General features: G+C 41.4%; 1 protein-coding gene across 10 annotated transcripts in view; it reads right to left on the reverse strand.

Annotated features, from left to right (window-relative positions):
• Window positions 1-12,215, reverse strand: part of AFF3 (ALF transcription elongation factor 3) — a 569,022-nt gene that overhangs the window by 465,218 nt on the left and 91,589 nt on the right. For 7 of the 10 annotated variants that reach the window (XM_063695617.1, XM_063695621.1, XM_055378436.2 and 4 more), the window contains exons 3-6: window positions 9,992-10,066; window positions 7,305-7,425; window positions 5,643-5,955; window positions 5,130-5,515 (exon numbers count right to left, since the gene is read on the reverse strand). In XM_063695617.1, coding sequence (XP_063551687.1) covers window positions 5,130-5,515; window positions 5,643-5,955; window positions 7,305-7,425; window positions 9,992-10,066 — 895 coding nt within the window. The remainder of the gene's footprint in view (window positions 1-5,129; window positions 5,516-5,642; window positions 5,956-7,304; window positions 7,426-9,991; window positions 10,067-12,215) is intronic. The other 3 variants (XM_063695620.1, XM_055378442.2, XM_055378440.2) reach the window with 1 other exon arrangement.

The raw sequence follows: 12,215 nt of genomic DNA on the forward strand, positions 1-12,215 counted from the left end.
TCTCGTCTCACCGCAATTTCTGCATCCCGAGTTCAGGCAATTCTTCTGCCTCAGCCTCCTGAGTAGCTGGGATTACAGGCATGCGCCACCACGCCCAGCTAATTTTTGTATTTTTAGTAGACACGAGGTTTACCGTGTTGGCCAGGATGGTCTCCATCTCCTGACCTCGTGATCCACCCGCCTTGGCCTCCCAAAGTGCAGGGATTACAGGCGTAAGCCACTGCGCCCAGCCCAAGTGCCTCACCTTTTAAGACCCCAATGGCCAAACATAAAAGGACTGGAAAATATGGAAATATTTCCACTTGCCAGTCTTCATTATGACCTTCAGAACGACCCATCTAAACTACAGAAACCAAGTGCTTCCCTCCAGCATCTGAGATCAAGGTTTGGGTCTCCACTCTTTCAGGTATACGCAGTACAGGCACTCCACGTTCTAAGCGGACGGAAGCTGCCCATCGAGCAGACAGGAGGAAGCGCAGAGCGTAACCATCTGTGCTGTTGCTATGCCACGCTGTCCTGCGGGACGTGGCCTCCGACTGCCATGGGTGAGCGAGGGTGATGGGAAAGATGACACCACGACAGGTGGGGAAACTGAGTCTCCAGGCTTGCCACACACCCTCATTTCTCCCAGGAGCAATCAGATAGCATACTTCAATTTGAAAACATTATACATCTCAAATGTAATTAAGAAATTCAACTGGCATGAATATGTAATGTACACATTGCTTTACAGATGCCTTTTTTGCCCGACAGGCTGGTGCCGACTTTCATTTGGAAGAAATCCATTTTCATACAAAGGTAACCAAGAGTGACAGGAAATAGGAAGCCTACATCATTTATCTTCTGTGAACTTTAGAAAAAATCAGTTAATTGCTTTTCTAGGAAGCTATTTTATGGAATCACAGTGCTTCATCTTTCTATTCTTTTTCATGGCATAAACGGCAATTTTAAAATGCCCTTCATGAAAATTCTATGATTAATCAATACATCTTAGACTATTTAATTACTTATTTTAACAAATAGAATTCTGATCAACCATAAATGGTTTCTCTGTTCTTATAGATGAATTATCAACCACTATGAAAACATCTAGGATACCACAGTCTATTGATTGATATTCAAATTCAGGTGTCTCTTTCCTTACCACTGACTAAGCTATGGGCACCAGCTCCTGGCTTCCTTTGCTCTCCTGGCTTATCAAATGAGTTCTGTTCTCAGCCACTGGAGCCCTCTGCAACAGCAGTTTCAAACTATCACTACTTATTAAATTGCAAACAAAAAACTATAAATGTGTAGGTTTTGGAATACACTGCTGAAGCTGTAACTTGTCAAACCACCAACTGCAAAAGGCCCAGGACACTCCTGTGCTGTCTCAATGGCTCTGCATGTTAGGTTTTTCACACCACTGTCCTATTTTGTGCCCTGCCCCCATCACCTAACATATACATACGTATTTTTAAATTCTACCAAGTTTAGGCCAATATAACTTTTTTCAAATCCAAAATGATCATCTTAGTAATGCTTTTATATTATTCCACGAGCCAAAGACAGATACACTATGAAGTTAATGATGCTTAAGCTTCAGGGTCTCTAAGGCCCTGGGGAGCTGGGGGTTGGGGGGGTGGGGGTAGTACTGTGTTAACACAGTTATATGTCTTTGAAATAATGGCAAAGGTGAGATATTTTCTATTCCTTCATTTCTAAAGAAGATCCCCAAGACTGCAAATTTGAGGTCCCACAAAACTGTATCTGCCTCTCTAGGTTAACAGTCCCCAATGTTTGAATCTGGAATTATATGCTGAGCACAAAATATTAATTTGTGTGTGTGTGTGAACAAAAAATAATTCACTTCAGTCAGAAATAAAATTCAGTGTGCTGTGCCCTAGAACATTCTAGAGGGCATGCTTTGGCTATTCGTTAGTCCCTGGTCTCTCACCTGACCGTAGACACCTTTCCAAGGGGCACTCCCAGGGAGGCTCACTTAATGAGGAGTGGTGTTCAGAATAAAAGACTCAGCCACAACAACAAAAATACGTTTTTCATTAAACACAAAACTGAGTCGGAAAAAGCCAGCCAAGAAGCAGATGTAAGAGTTAAGGAATTCTCTTGAGGTCTTTAACTTCCACATCAAATTGCACTGGATTTTTCTGCACTAATTACCTATTATTGAAGACTCAGGAATTACTGCAAATAATTTGCCATAGCAGCAGGTAGGGTGCAGATGTTGTAAGGGAAAGAATGAAGAGTTTATGAAGTGTAAAACAAGGCAAAAGGGATTCAAAATTTCCTAATTTTTAAAAATAATACAGAATTGTTTTTCTACTACAAGGGTGATGAAGGTGAGGGAATTTTCCTAGGGCTAAAAGGCCAATTTTAAACTTAATTTGGACTGTAAATGAGAGAAACTGCAAATTAAAAGCTATTTGCTGCAGTCTAATTTATTCAGTTAATGTAAATTTCTTGGAGGCAGAGATTACATCTTACACTAAAAAAAATTCTCTCATTGCATTGCACCTAGTTATTAATCTGATTTTCTTATGAGGAATGTACCTATACGATGCCAAACAGCTATTTTTGCATGGCCCTCCTTGTTTTCATGTCATTTTTACCTAACCCTTCCAGCCCCCAAATTCTTCACACTGTGATAAGTCTTGCTCTGTAGCTAACATCCTGAAAAACCATAGTCAAGTAATAACCTTGCAGGTTATTTTCTTTGGAAATTTCCCTAAAAAACCCTTCTCTACCTCACTGGAAATTAATGTCTGTACTATTGAGAGGACATTTTCATACCAGCAGTATCTTTATTTTTTAAAATATTGGCATGAATATTTTTGAAATTGTCACATTAAATTGTTTTACCTCTTTCAAAAGATAAAAATATTTATTCCCTCAAAAGTAAAATCTGGTTGATAAAATTCTTCAGCTTCTATGTTATGATTGTGAATTTTTTTTTAATTTATTTTTTGTAGAGATGGGATCTCACTATGTTGCCCAGGCTGGTCTTGAACTCTGGCCTCAAGCAATCCTCCCACCTCAGCCTCCCAAAGTACTGGGATTACAGGAATGAGCCACTGTGCCTGGCCTGATTATGGATTTTATTGGAATAGCCTATAAACATTGAACAATGTACCTGCGAAAGAGTATGTCTTAATCTTCTCTTGGAATACTGTCAACAAAGATCTCTGAGTTTGAAGGGTAGAAGTAACTTACTACTTGGCTGCTGACTGTGAAATTTAGTCATGTTTTTATTGTGGGAGTGGACCGATTAAACAGACAAGTGTTATAAGGTTCAAATTACAATATTTCTCCTAATATGCAGTGCTTTTAACTATGATAAACACTGCACCCCCCTTCACAAAAAAAAAAGAACCCACCCACCAATTTTTAACTTTCTTCTACAAACACCTCTTGTCTCTTCTCTATCAAAGCATGATTGGCCTTTTTGAAATATTCAGGACAAAATGTTAGGAAGAGGGCAGGCTCACTAGCTCAATGTCACTACATATAGGGGAAATGGAACACTTCCCATAGAAAGCTCTGATTTCTCTCAGCATGAGTCTCTGTCTGAGGCATCCCCCTCTCTCTCTGCTAACCAGACACCATACACAGCATGTTCTTTCCAATCTGAGTCCTCAAAGGGCATCCTGAAAGTGTCCAGGTTATTAATGACATACCCAAAAGCCTCATAAAAACTGCACAGTTATCTGCTTAAGGCTTTACTGGCAATCAAAAATTCGTCTTTTTTTGTTTTAACTAGAGTTTTATGAACTCACTGAATTCCAAAATAAACAAACATGTAAATTATTACCTAATAAATCTGAAGTTTCTCTGGTAGATAAAAACCATTTTAACAAGAAGTCAATTGAGACTGAAATAATGAAGGGGTTCCTGGTGGTTGTAAAAGTCAGTCACCACTGCTCAAGGATACGCCGGAATTTATTTGCTGCTACCAGTCATTTGATGATGACGAATCAAACAGCCTGATGAATTCAGTTTTGTAAGGTGGTACCTACGTGTGTCTCCTACAAACTTTTAAAAACGTAAATGCCTATAGAAATTACATTTTGCTTCCATTACTTTCTAGTGAACATTTTCTAGAATCTATCATAAACGTGTAATCAAAAAAAGTTACGGTATACCTGTCACTTGATTTTCTCTACAAAACCAGTGTAAACATCTCATAGATTAAAAAAGAAGTCTTTTCTAAGGGTGATATGTTGATCTCCCTATCAGTCCGTGGTGATCTCTGAGATGATAGTTCAGAAATGTTTAAGCTCAGCCTTGTCAAAAATGCAACAACAAATGTCAAATCATTGCTTTCATTTGGTTATTAAATCAAATTAAGATACAAAGAATATTCTGGCCACACTGTTACTCGGTCTTTAAAGAATATGTTAAAAAGAGAAAAAACTGAACAGTTCCTAAGTATAATGTTCTAGAACTCACATTTAATTTTAGTTAGTATACAATATCACAGCAAAAAATATGTATGCATGGTCATATTTTTTTCTTCATGTACTCTTCACAACCATCATCAATTTGGAATATGGTCTGAGACAGGACAGGATTTCCAAAACATTTGAATAGTTCACCATATTCAAAGTTGAATAATTTATACAATTAATTTAAAAACTATTATGAGGTTTATTTGGTAAAGTTTGTGTTAAAATATTTCAAAACACAAAAATGTTAAAAGAGTTTTGGAACTCTTTTACATAAAAATTTACCTTAAATAGGTAAATAGATACTGAAATTATAGCCTTTAAGTGCTTTTCTTACTTCTGAATCACTTATTCACTTATTTCTTAATTTTATTTATACCCTCAGTGAACACTAGCTATTCAGAAGAAAATTCTCAAACTATAGTGAAGGGGACATTCCTTCCCTAACTAATACATACACACACAACTGCATTTGCTGGAACTCTAAAAATTCAAATTATAATAAATTTGAGATTTTAAGAAATCATTATTTAAGTCTGCCTCCCCTTTTAGTGACTGCTACAAATCCTACCACATGAAGGCAACCACATCACTAAAAAAAAAGAAACATGGAAACTGAATTCACGAGGGTCAAATTGTCACTTGTAACTACGCAGTTGCACGTAAACGGTGCTGATAAAGACTCACCTCCCCCTGCTTGGGGATGCTGAACTTGGAGAGCTTGGCCTTGGCTCTGGCAGGCTCCGGCTTGCTGGCAGGGACTCCCCTGTATGATGTGCAGTGCACGCTAGTTTCCGAAGACGACTTCAGCTTAGGAGACTCATCAGGGGCCTGATCTTGGCCGTCCATTGGCCGCACATACGCAGTCGGTTTCTGCTGGACCAGGCTGGGTTTTGAAGCTAGGGATGGAGGAAAGTTCTGAACACAGTGTCCGCTGCTGCTGTGCTTGGCCGCCATGGCAGGTGGCCTCTCCTGGGTCTGAAGGCCCACCTCCACATTGCACACTTGTTTGGCCCGCGGCTGCTGTCTGCCAACACCATCTCCAAGCAAGGTCCTGAGAGAGCCCTGTTGTGCTGAGTTGGAAGAAGAAGAGGAAGATAAGGATGAGGGGGGTGGACACATAGGGATTTTCTTTTTTCATTATAGTTCTCTGGGTTTTAGCAGATTTGTGCAAATCAAGCAGCCTGTGCCTGTGCTTACTTGCTCTCTGTTGGCCGTCGGAGGGTGGGTGCCCAGCCTTCTGCCAGCCCATAGTGCCTCTCTTACTCTGCTGCACGGGGACAGCTGCTGGTGTGGAAGTTGTAGTGCTACAGATAGACGAGGGCTGGGTCTGGGCTCTTGAATCTGCAACAAAATGTTCATCGATCTTGTTCACAGGAGTCTGAGGAACCCCAGGTTTGGGAACTCCAACGAGATGACTCTGATTGGATCTATCAGTTAAAAAGTCTTTCATTTCATCATAATTGCCTAAAGTGTTCTGGATCCGGTTGGAGAGTTCATCCCCCTTGTTAGTCTGGAGAAAGAAAAACACATCCACGCTATTGTTAGAGACAACAGAAACACCGGAGATAATCAACAGGTGCCCTTATCAATCACAGAGCCAGGGCTGTCACATGTGGAATGAGATCTGAGAGATGAAATCAAAATTCTTATTGTCTCTGAAGATGTCTGTCAGCACTTGGTGATGCACCAGAACAGGAAGCCTGTAATGGCCTTGGGGTGCATAAAAAGGGATCTATCCGGCCGGGCACGGTGGCTGGCTCATGCCTGGAATCCCAGCACTTTGGGAGGCCGAGGTGGGCGGAACACCTGAGGTCAGGTGTTTGAGACCAGCCTGACCAACACGGCAAAACCCTGTCTCTACTAAAAATACAAAAATTAGTGGGGTGTGGTGTCGGGCTGCTGTAGTCCCAGCTACTCAGGAGGCTGAGGCAGGAGAATCACTTGAACCTGGGAGGCAGAGGTTGCAGTGAGCCAAGATCGCGCCACTCCACTCCAGCCTGGGTGACAGAAGGAGACTCTGTCTCAAAAAATAAAAAGGAGCAGGGGGATCTATCCTTGGTATTGTGTGTGTTGCAGCTAAAACAGATTACCTGGAAATCAGGAAAATTAACTATTGCAACTTTAAAAAATGAACTGGATTAAGTCTTTCTATGATTGGATTGTCCTGTAATTGTAGTCCCGTTAGATGCTTTACTTGAAAATTCAGATTTGGCTCGGGATTAGTCTAAATATCATTCTTGCCAGAAATCCAGAGTGACAGGCAAGAGATGTCAATGTGAAGTTTAAAGGAACATGGGGCTAAATGTGCAGGAAGCTGGAATGACCCAGAGCTCCATGCCGCCTAAGGTATTTGTGAAATCTGGGATGACATTTCATTTTGGAAGCAAGGTTATATTTCTGGCCTTTGGTAAAAATGAGAAATAATCTTAGACTTTCTTTCTCATTAGCCCTAACAGGTTCTCTAATCCTAGCGTGATCCATGTACGACAAATATGTAACACAACCTCCTTCTAATAGTGTTTGTTTCCTACGATCTGAGAAAACATAACAAATGGGATTGACCTTGATATGTCAACGCGGAGATGAAGTCTGTATTATTGATAAAAATCACAGCAAGCAGATCTCAATAGTAAACAAAAGTTGCATGTTACTGAGGGAGTGGCCAGTAAAGCCATGTGAACCACACACCTCAATTTCTGGGGGAAGACCCCGTACTTGGTGGCTGAGCTGTCTTCCCTGGGCTGAACAGACAGAAGATGCAGTCAAGTTTGGTCGGCCAATTCTTTTAGTCAAGGCCACCGTCACAGGGAGTGAGAGAAACAAGTGAGAGGTAGAGATGAACAACTGAAAACTATCTACCTTGTAGGGCTCACTGAAGAGAGAGTAACTAGAATTAAACGTGCCGTCATCCTGTTGAGTTTCTTGATTTCTTCTTTCTCGTTCTTTCCTCCGTAATGCATTTCTATCTGGTTCATAGACACTGCATCAGGAAAAACAAGAGAGAACAACCACATGCACAAATTAAACTGTAAAGCCCAATGTAACACTTGTGTGAGTGCAGAAGTCTGGTTCGTGGACAAATGGTGATGATAACAAGAACATGGATGAGACAAAAGCCAGAGTCATCAGGCAGTGTGCTGGGGTGTCTAACAATTACATTCTTCGGGGGGAAAAGAATCCTTAGGACCAGTTCCAACCAGTACTAGGTTTTTCTCTTCCTGGTATGTGAAAGAGGAACTGTCTAAGCAACTTTGACAGTAGAAGACTAAAAGTAATCTTAAGGCAGACGGTAATTACAGTGATGTGTAAATAGAAATTATGAGCATATTTTCTCTATGACAGAGCTTCTGAGTGTTATATGGGAATGCTCCTGTTCTTTTTTTTTTTTTTCCTTTTTGCATGGCTGTGTTTCTGTAGTGATTCTTTCATTAACTAGCTCCCTAAAGAGCTGTTAAAACTGCATGCTGCAGTGGTTTTCACAGTTATGAGCCTTCTTCTGATCTCTGTTAATCAGTCAAGTCGTCAAACGACTACTGAATCAATTCTTCCTTCTGATATATTTGACACTATCACTCCTCCTAACTATGAAAAATGTGCCAGGAGGAAGGGGTGCAGGCAATGAGGGGAGAGAACGGAAATTGAATTATGTTGTGTCATCAACGAACTCCGCCTTTTGTTGAAGAAAATTAATATCTATTCTCTCAAAATACAATTATGAAGTGGCCAGGCACCAGACAACTGGAAGAAATGAGGAAGAAATAAAGTGTTCCTTCCCCCTAATAAGGAGAAAACAAAGGGGCTAATTCAACTAGTGATGAGGAAGTGACCTGTTTACTGAAGGAAGGAAATGCACTTGTTTTTCTGGCTCCCTGGATAAAGAAATCTGGCCTCCGTGTAGACAACAGAACCAACACTACCAATCAAAAAGAGCTTACAGATCCCTTAAGATGAGCTCTGTCCTCCTTTCCCAGCAGAAGCAGGTGGGTTCAGTGACCTGGCCATCATTCTGCTTCCAGCTCCCACTTGGTCTAGTGGGCAGATGCTGAGCTGGGTGTCGGGACACTCACCTGCGAAATGTGGTTCTCCCCATATCAGCGACATGGGGATGGAAAAGCCACTCGGTCTCTCTACGCCTTAATGACTTCATTACAAAGCACGGGCGTTTCATGGCACTGTTATAAGGCTTAAATGTGAAGGTAATCTATAAAATGGCTTTGGAGTAGCTTTAGGTGCCACAAAATCCAACATATTGCTAATAAAATATTGTTAATAATAAAAGGATCTGTGGGTTCAAAGAAACTTTTAAAAATTGTGATTTTTAAAAGCTAAATAACTATCTTTAGTAAAACAGAAAGTATATGTATCATGTAGCTGTAGGGGGACACACAAATTATTGTAAAATAAATATTGCTTATCCTAGCTCTGCCCGTGTGGCTGGGGTACAGTTTAAATTTGCTGTCTAAGGGGTGATGCGATACTAAACATGCTTCTGGCAAGGCTGCTGCAGCACCTAAGGCATTTAATTTAAATTTAAGGTTAGGGAATGTAAAGATATCCAGAACATGGAGCCTATTAGCATTTTAATTCATCCTTAGTATATTACCCACAGTTATTAGATTTGGGAGTCCAACCAGTGACCTTCATATAACGGGGACTGCAGCCTCTAGAATCTTCTACCAACTGAGAGGCTCACAGCACTAAATCACGATCACTGATCACTAATAACTCTCTGGGGTGGCTGTGGTGACAGTGACCAGCCTAAGGAAAGCAGGAGATGGGAAAGACACTCTTATTCACAGAACCAGACTTCCAGTTCCCAGTAGAGGGTATGATGGTCCTGCCCTGCTTGTGGACATTTGTAATATGAAACCCCGGCTTTCAGGAACATTCCATGGATTTAAAATGGAGACTGCTCTGAGGATATATGACCCACACTGCAGATGGATATGAAGTAGCCTTTAATCAACAGGAGAATTCTAGTTTCATTATGAACTTCTAGCTTTTGGAACAATATTGACACCTGCAGTTAGAAAACAAAAAGCGGCCGGGCGCTGTGGCTCATGCCTGTAATCCCAGCACTTTGGGAGGCCGAGATGGGTGGATCACGAGGTCAGGAGATCGAGACCATCCTGGCTAACACAGTGAAACCCCATTTCTACTACAAATACAAAAAATTAGCCAGGGGCAGTGGTGGGCACCTGTAGTCCCAGCTACTCGGGAGGCTCAGGCAGGAGAATGGCATGAACCCGGGAGGCGGAGCTTGCAGTGAGCCGAGATTGCGCCACTGCACTCCAGCCTGGGCGACAAAGCGAGACTCCCTCTCAAAAGAAAAAAAAGCTTGCACAGCATGCATCATAACTCTCCCCTTTTCCCATACATAGCAGGGACTCCCACACACATGCTTGCTGCCCTCAGTCAGGTCAACCCAACCAGACACACAAGACTGGTGTGATGCACAAAGTGGCCTTATGTAAGATGGAGCAGGCAGGTGGTCATTGAGAATGATTTCTGGGCTTCTCAGAAGGCCCCCATGCCCAAAATAATACCTCCTGCATCTGCTGGCTGATGACTGAAATTCCACAACTAGAGAGTCATTCCTCTGGTTTAAGATGTCTTCACCCCTGCAAGAAATATAAACACCACAAGAAGCTGAAACACTTTAAACCTGATTAGCCTTGAGTATCTTAGCGTGCATGAGTCTGTCAGCATATTTTCCAGAAGCCAAGGGGAAAGAATCCAAGATCCCGGAGGGTCAGAACGGGAGGCAAGCTGAACAAAGGAAGGGACAACAGTAGATGCAGCCATGAAAACAGATTCATAAACTCCACTTATTTTTCAGTGTGGCTTAAATGTTTAAGACAAAGGCAACAGGATAAAAACCAAAATTAATTAGGCAGATATCAGACCCAATACATTTCCAGGGTCTGGGAGTTATGAGTCATGTCCTACTCTGAAAATGTTGGAGGTGAGAGAAAAGATGCTCCTCTTTAACTAAACCTGCCTCATCCCCAAACCCCTTTAAGCTGAAAGATACCCCAAAGCACTCCAAGATGCTTTATAAAGCATGCAGATTGCTAGATAAAATCCACTAATGAAGTTCTACCCGCATAACCAGCCTACAGCTCCTACTACCAAGAAGGAGTGAACACCCTCAGGACCACTTACTCATAATCTACTAATAGAAATCCACTAGCCATCTTTTCAGGGGCCTGCCATCACGCTCGTGCCATGCTTCCACACCATACGATGAACCCAGAATGACTCAAAATGGCAACGTCCCCACTTCTTCAAAGGAGAGGAAAGGAAACTCAAAAAGAAAGGCAATGCCTTCCCTTTGGTTTCTCTCCTCCTTCCTTAGTGGGTAGCTCTGTAGCCTCCACTGAGCTGCTTCTTAAAACTAACCTACCCATTCCTTCTCTTTAACTAGAAGCCCCCCACCACATGTCATTTCATGGCTAGGGAGCTAAAATGTCACTTGCTTAAAGCAGATGTCACTGTAAGAGAAAGGCTGGGCTTCCCGCCCCCTGTATCTCCCTAAGTGTCTGAACTCTCACCTTTCTACCGATACTAAATGTTTTGACTCATAAAGACAGTAGCTTCTCGACAGTGAGCCCCCATCCCACTAATTACAAGTGAAAATCGTGCCGGTGCTCACCAGCCTGCAGAGTGCCTTTCTCTTCATCTCTTGCCATGAAAGCTTAGCCCTCTTCGTCCCCCTGCCATTTGAGCAATGTGAAGATCATGCTTTAAAAGCAAAGAAAGCTTTCCCCTGACAAGCTGAAAGTCAGGTCAGCTTCCCCTGGGATGGCTGACCTAGGTCTAAGAGAATTCCAATTCCTGGCATGCCAACATATACATTAAACTCAAAATGTGTTGCACGTTATGAGTTATGTTTCTTTGTTACTAGCAGATGGTAAAAATTTCTATCATCTGCAAAGTTGCTCCTATTTCCATAAAAATTACAAAAATCACATTCCTCAAATGTATGTCACCAAATGTATTTATTTATTTTGCATGAAAGTGGAGGTAGCCAACTGCTTCAATATTATTTATCATTTGTTGCAGATGCATAACATTCCCAGAAAATAAACCTTTTTAATCAACTCCTTTTAAAGGGCCTATTTATTTTTAGAATTAAAAAAAATAGCAAATAAAAAATGTAGTGAAAACATTTTTGATCATTTCTCACTTATTTGTTTTAAATCTATAAATTGCGGTATCTTGTAGAGCTCCAGCCAAGGCCAATTATGGTGGTTAAGTAGAAATAGACGTCTAAACATGAAACTGTCATCATTTCCAAAATTCATCTATTCTTGATCATATGGTAACAGCATGAAACTAAATAAAAGTAACATCTATGAGCCCGATGGCTTTTCTCTTCCATTGAGCTCAAAACATTTCACCTATATGTCCCTTAATTATCCTCACAATGCCCCTTGGAGAAAGACACTGATGGTGAATATTATGACTAGGTTAACTTTTTTAAAGATCAAGAAACTTAGGATAAGAATTTGATCATCAAAACAATGTCATAAAGACACACCGTGTAAAAGGAACAGCAATGTCCAAAGTACCTTACTCAGCTCTGCCCAGAGAACAGGAGCTATCCTGGAGCCAAGAAGTGGTGGCACCTCTTAAACCCTGATGTCTGACAAGCCCAGTAGTGAGAAGTAGTTAACATGAGCCCCACAGAGGCAAAACAGGAATAAATGAAATAAGGCAAGCTATTTCCCAGTCAGACAGAGAGAACCACGAGGAGAATTCTGGAAT

Source organism: Gorilla gorilla, chromosome 12, assembly GCF_029281585.2.
Source record: "Gorilla gorilla gorilla isolate KB3781 chromosome 12, NHGRI_mGorGor1-v2.1_pri, whole genome shotgun sequence".
Classification (NCBI taxonomy): Eukaryota; Metazoa; Chordata; class Mammalia; order Primates; family Hominidae; genus Gorilla; species Gorilla gorilla.